Genomic DNA, 6,653 nt, shown 5'->3' on the forward strand with positions numbered 1-6,653 from the left:
ATCGATTGGGTACATGATTTTGGCTGTTTACTATCGATAGTAAAACTATCGATTTTTCGGCAACACTAGGTCGAACCAACTGTGTTAGTGGAAACAGCACTTTAGATAATTTAACTCATTACTCATTAGTGCAAGTTCAGTACCGGGGTTCGAACCGATGTTCCCCGTTTGAGAAGCAAACCGGTGTAGCACAGGACCACTTCACTGTATTTTTTTTTTTACGATAATACTCCTGCCGCTTTATTGTTAGCAATACGGCAACGCACATAAATGGCTCATGTGTAATACATTCTAACAGGCGCTATTTGTTACAACTTACAACTTTACAAGACATAGAAAAGTAAGTAAGTGTTGGAAACACCAACATTACCAACGTAATTTTGGCTGTCAATTTGACAACCAACTCCTTTTTTTATAGCTGTCATATTTTTTTTATAATATAAATTTCGCCATATTGATTTATCGAACATCGTTCGCTCGCATTGTACTCCTAATAGTAATTGTAAAATTATACGTGAAACCAACAAATCGTGGTTTTCTTCAATCGCATTTCCATCACACACCAGCCCTTCAGCCCAACAGAAGTTGTTCTTTTTTATTGATGATAATTATATTTTATTTTTATTTTTAATATGGGGGAGGCCTTTGCTCAGCAGTGGGATCATATAGGCTAATAATAATAATAATAATAATAATTATATTTTATTATGCTCGTAAATAACACGACGACACGATAGGGACGGGTAATCGACAGGCATAAAATTTATGGAACACGTCAATTTTAGGCTAAATTAAAAAAAAAAACCCTTCCAAAATTTTATATTGGTCAATAACCCGACAGAATTAAGTTGACAGCACACGAACGAGGTGCCTAGTTTTCGTCGTGAGAAGCGTAAACTGAAAAACTAGTTTCTGTATTCGATTTTATTAATATTACTTATTATAATTCGTAGTAAGTACCTAATAATATTTGGTATTCGTAGTAAAACTTACATTTTATGGTAATATTTACTGATTAAAACTGGGTAGGTATGTTACTAATATTTACGTTTTATTGTAGAATTTGTTAACACATTATACTACAAAGGTGGTCCTGACTTTCAATGAATAGGGTACCTAGTTTCCAACTAGTCAAATCAGTTACTTTTTACTAAACGTCAAAACACGAAATTCCCATGGAATTTGTATGAAAAGCACACTGTGACGTCATAGAAAAACGTGATAAAATGTCGGACTTTTTATTAATTTTTTCTTGATTAAAATTCATAAATAAGTTAAATGTCTTTATTTAGTAATAAGCTTTGCATAATTTATCACGAACCTAGTACAGTCATGAGCAATATAATGTACCCACTTTAGGACTCTGTCGCACTAACATATTTGACATTTAGTGCGACTTACAGTTCAATTTGTCAAAAAAGTTAATTCAATTCAAATTCAAATTCAAAAATATCTTTATTCAGTAGGTAACATAGTTACACTTTGAATCGTCAATTTTTACATAACGAACGTCTCATCCGCCTAAAACTACTGCAGCTTCTCACAACCTGTATAGCCGGGGAAAAGAAGCTGCAAGAAAAACCTCGGCACAGGGCCCTAGACGTTCTTTAAAAAAATAAAAATAAACATAAAATATTGATATACAATTAAGTAATTTAGCTGCCTAATATCAGTTCTCAGACAGTTAATCCCATGCATTCATATCTTCTAAATAATCACTAAGTAACTTTATAATAACCTTTTTTGTAAAGTTTTTGTTTAACTACTGTCTTAAAGCAGTTGAAAGGCAAATATGATGTGACATGGTGCCAAAGTGTATACATTTAATGCTCGTGACCGTACTCGACCCAATTGTGTCAAGGCCGTCATTGAATAAAGGAGTGGTTGATTAAAACATCTGGGGAATTGGGATCAACTAGACAAACTTATAAAACTAGCAGTCACCCACGACTTCGTTCGCGTGATACCCATATTATCCTATGGCCATGTCGTGGCCAGATTGTAGATTTCATTTTACTTTTCTACTTATATTCGAATTCTATTTAGAATTAAGTAACAATGGGTACGTTTGACCGCTTTTAATCTCACCGGGTGAGAGCCTTCAGCGCTCCCCATTTGTCCGGCCAAGTAGTTAATGCCATCTGCGGCAAATCTACAATAAGTCACGTCAAAAAAAACCGCTTTTATTTTATGTAGTATGGGTACCTTTTGTAGAAGCATTTAATGGTCCTTGGCCTACTTTCATAGATTTGGATCCAAAGAATGATCTAGAAGGCTACAACTCTGCAAGTAGAGCGATGTGGCTTTAGATTCCATTTTTTTTTGCGTGGTTTGGATACGAGTATTATAGGCTACACACTATGGAATGCAATCTCGTAAATTTTTTTCGGGATCGATCCCGAAGCATAATATAACGAGATCCCATTCGAGGTGGACGGGATTGGGCGAAATGAAATTAATTAGAAGAAAACTTAATTCTTTAGTTAGTAATACTGAAGAATGAAAGTTTGTGTTTTCTTTAAAAAATAACACACACACACGCACACGCACACGCACACACACACGGGCCACGGGCCTAACCAATGATTTTCGAATCTGTTTTCAAATTAACACGTTCATGCAAGCATCCCACTAAGTCCGTCAGATGAGGCGTTGCGCATGGTCTTTCCATACAAAATTAAACGACGTTCATACACGTCCCGAGAAATATAAAATAATTATCATACATACATCTTCACACTAACGTTGTATAACGTCAACGTATACATACGTTTTGTCACACAAAATAAAGATTGCACCCTGAATTACAAAAAGAACGTAATTATACGTCAACGTATATATACGTTCCGGCATAGTTCATAAACATTTTGCTTGTCTATTAAAGACCTAACGTCATAACACGTCAACGTTTATAGGCGTTGTGCCACTAAACATGTATTTTATCTATTGAATAAGTAGCCACGTCTTATCACGGTACCGTGAATATACGTTGTGCTTTCTAGTTTAGTCAATACACTCGCCAGAAATACTAGAACGTGTATAAACGTTAACGTTTATAACCGTTGTGTCACAAAAAGGTTTTTTAAATTTTGTGCTTATGTAACAACGTTTTATCACGGTAACGTTGGTGTACGCTGTGTTTCAGAGCATAGTTTTCATATTAGCTAGTAATACCGAACCGCACGTGTACGTTAACGTATGTTTACGTTCTGCTTTAAGAAATTGCTAATACACGTTTTTAATACAAAGGGACGCTTATGTACGTTGACGGTTATTCATGTAGTGCTACAAAACATTGCATCAAGTTTATTTTTTTAATGAACAAGGACGTACATAATATACGTTTCGTTATTTTTCAGTACTTAAGCATTGTTATGTAGTTTTTAGGTATTATTCAGTCAATAAAACACTAAAGGTTATGTTTGTTTTTATTATTTTTCTCCTTTTGTCCTTTGAGCAAATATGGTTTCATGAGATGAAGCTTTTCGGTTTTTTTTCCTTTCTGAACCTCGTTTTCAGCGTCTTTTCCGGCATACATCATTAAATTTAAAACATAACCATCTGATGATGTCAGTTCGTAGAATTTTATGCCATAACGGGCTTTTTTGCTTTTTATGTATTGCCGGAATGATAGTCGACCCCGGAATAAGGGCAGAGATTCATCCAAACTGAGATCTCTGTATGACTTATAACAATCTCTGAAGTTCTTACACAACATTTCAATAAAATTCACAATTTTTTCTTTTCCTTTTGCTGTGTTGTGTGCAATAAAGTATATTTGATTTGATTTGATTTAAATCTGATGTACATAGGCATCTTAGAATTTGTTCGAATCTCTTGCTGACATTATAAAAGAAAATATTGGGTGGTAATACAGTGGATCACTGTATGTAAAATGCTTTCGTTTTTGGGGAATTTTTATTTGACCCATAAGCAAACACAAACCGAGAAACTTACGGACTTCTTCTTGGTTCGTGTCTTTAAAATTGTAATGACGTGTATTCCTGGTTGCTGGTCTTTTTGACAAACAAAGTGCTTTTCCATAGGCGTTAGTGCATGTTACAATATAGTCAATAATATTAGGTGGGAACGTTTTATGAAAAACATCTACGACCGTCGTACCTGGACCGACATTAAATTGAGCACCCGCAGAAAGGGCATCAAATTCAAATAACGGTATATCCGCTTTTGTAGTTTCCCAGTCATTTGGAGCTTCAATGTCGTTACCAGACTGTCTAACATTACCCTCTTCCGGGATTCCGGTCGGATTATTTCTTTGGGCATCTTCAGATCTTGATGGCATTAGTGACGCACGGGGCGAGTTATTTCTTTCAGCTTCAACCGGATTCGGTGGCAACGGCGACGCAGGTGAGTCATTTCTTTCAGCTTCAACCAGATCCGGTGGCGGCGGCGACGTAGGTGAGTCATTTCTTTCAGCTTCAACCAGATCCGGTGGCGGCGGCGACGCAGGTGAGTCATTTCTTTCAGCTTCAACCGGATCCGGTGGCGGCGGCGACCCAGGTGAGTCATTTCTTTCAGCTTCAACCGGATCCGGTGGCGGCGGCGAACCAGGTGAGTCATTTCTTTCAGCTTCAACCGGATCCGGTGGCGGCGGCGACGCAGGTGAGTCATTTCTTTCAGCTTCAACCGGATCCGGTGGCGGCGGCGACGCAGGTGAGTCATTTCTTTCAGCTTCAACCGGATCCGGCGGCGGCGGCGACCCAGGTGAGTCATTTCTTTCAGCTTCAACCGGATCCGGTGGCGGCGGCGACGCAGGTGAGTCATTTCTTTCAGCTTCAACCAGATCCGGTGGCGGCGGCGACGCAGGTGATCTTTCAGCTTCAACCAGATCCGGTGGCGGCGGCGACGCAGGTGAGTCATTTCTTTCAGCTTCAACCAGATCTGGTGGCGGCGGCGACGCAGGTGAGTCATTTCTGTCAGCTTCAACCGGATCAGGTGGCGGCGGCGACGCAGGTGAGTCATTTCTTTCAGCTTCAACCGGATCCGGTGGCGGCGGCGATGCCAGAGGTGACTGATTTCTCGTACAAATTGACATATTTTCTATTTCTGTCGGGTCAGGAAGCAAAGATGAGATTTCTAAAACTTTTATATCACCCAAGTTGTTCCTTAAAGTTTCTAAATGCAAAGAAATTGTGTCTGCACCGTCATCAGCATGTTTAACTTTCGCCTGTTTTGTTTTAGGTTTGTTTGTGCCATTGTTTGAAGTGGTTGAATGGGAACGTTTAAGAGCTAAACGGCGGCGGCGATGAGAGTCAAAAATACTGCTATTACTTGAAGCTTCCGAAAACGAATCGGTTTCGTTATCATCGTCATTATCTGTACCAGCTTCAGACTCAGACCTGCTCCCCAACGATGGTTTAGTGCGTCTGCAACAAAATTCCAAATCACTAACAACACTGCTGTCTGAATCGTCAGAGGCAGGATCATATTCTTCATCGGAGCCATACTCTCCATCGTCACTAAATGGGTCTGGTGTACTTTACCGTGACGAGACATTATCTTCAAACATTTTCATTGAAGCCTTGTTCGTCCGTTGTGGTCGTTTCTCCTCCTGCAGAAAGTAAAATTATTTAAAACTATAGCTTCTGCCCCGCGACTACGTTCGCTCACATCGGAATCCCGCGAGAACCTTATTGTTTCCCGAGATAAAAAGTATACTATGTTCTTCTTCAAAACATTACCAATTTATGTTCAAAATTTCATTCAAATCCGTTAAGCCGTTTAGGCATGAAAAAATAACAAACAAAGAATCAAATAAACTTTCAATAATAGTAGGATTAGCTATTACCCCGCTATAACGTTCGCCCATGTCGAATTCCTGCCCTGCCTTTAGTTTCCCGGGATAAAAAGTATCCTATGTTTTTTTCGGGATATGGTCTATCTATGTGCAAAATTTCATGGAATTCCATGAAATTTTGCACCAGCGGTTTAGGCGTAAAAACGTAGCAAACAAATTTTCAGATTTATAATATTAGTAGGATTTATCAGCTCACAAGAACCCAATAACTGACACCTAAATTGTTTATCACAAAATTGTATATTTAGATAGTTACCTGCCTAGTTCTTATAAATAAAAAATAACTTACCGTGTCCATTTCAATAGATTTCGTCGTATTTTTTCTATTGCAGGTCTCATTTTTGTCTTTTCCTTTGGGTCGTCTTTTTTTAGATTTCCTCTTACTTTCCATCTAAAACAATAAAATTAATGAAAATTAAATGATAGTAGATCAAAATTATTACCGAAATATAACTTACAATACACAAAAACATCGAGAAAATTAATGTTTACTTACGACGGTGATTTCGCGCGTAATTGGTGTGCGTCGTGTTCCCGCTGCGAGCGCAACAGCCTCACTGACAGTATGGCGGCGCGTACAAAGGTCACCGTGTGATGACGTTGTGCGTTTGTGGTGTGGGGTACTTGTAACTGTGTGAGTGACTGGGAATGATCATGAAATAAAACACATTTCCAGTGGCGCTAGAAGTCCGAGATTTAGATATGGTGTGGCGCTAGTACGTAGTTTTATGATTTTTATACGGATATCCAACGTTCTTGTACGTTCTACGCTTTACTCATGTTTTTATTTCGGCGTGATAAAACGATGTGCTACATCACTTAGATTGATTTTCGA

The 6,653-nt window shown here is 38.4% G+C and overlaps 1 protein-coding gene across 1 annotated transcript; it reads right to left on the reverse strand.

Annotated features, from left to right (window-relative positions):
* Positions 1–3,487: 3,487 nt before the first annotated feature.
* On the reverse strand, positions 3,488–6,425 carry LOC126377736 (uncharacterized). The gene is made up of 5 exons (XM_050025545.1): positions 6,315–6,425; positions 6,108–6,209; positions 5,505–5,572; positions 4,957–5,387; positions 3,488–4,758 (listed from the first exon to the last, which is right to left on the reverse strand). The coding sequence occupies exons 2-5, from the start codon at positions 6,207–6,209 to the stop codon at positions 3,818–3,820; spliced, it is 1,542 nt and encodes a 513-aa protein (XP_049881502.1). The 5' UTR covers positions 6,315–6,425; the 3' UTR covers positions 3,488–3,817.
* Between the last annotated feature and the right edge of the window lie 228 nt (positions 6,426–6,653).

This window comes from Pectinophora gossypiella, chromosome 24 (assembly GCF_024362695.1).
Source record: "Pectinophora gossypiella chromosome 24, ilPecGoss1.1, whole genome shotgun sequence".
Taxonomy (NCBI): domain Eukaryota; kingdom Metazoa; phylum Arthropoda; class Insecta; order Lepidoptera; family Gelechiidae; genus Pectinophora; species Pectinophora gossypiella.

What these genes read in the sequence shown, in the direction of transcription:
- LOC126377736 (XM_050025545.1), bottom strand. Translation starts at nt 6,209, where the DNA reads ATGGAAAGTAAGAGGAAATCTAAAAAAAGACGACCCAAAGGAAAAGAC. An exon ending in AATCTATTGAAATGGACACG is followed by an intron (nt 5,573 to 6,107) that starts GTAAGTTATTTT and finishes TACTTTCTGCAG; the next exon opens with GAGGAGAAACGACCACAACG. An exon ending in GAAGATAATGTCTCGTCACG is followed by an intron (nt 5,388 to 5,504) that starts GTAAAGTACACC and finishes ATTTTGTTGCAG; the next exon opens with ACGCACTAAACCATCGTTGG.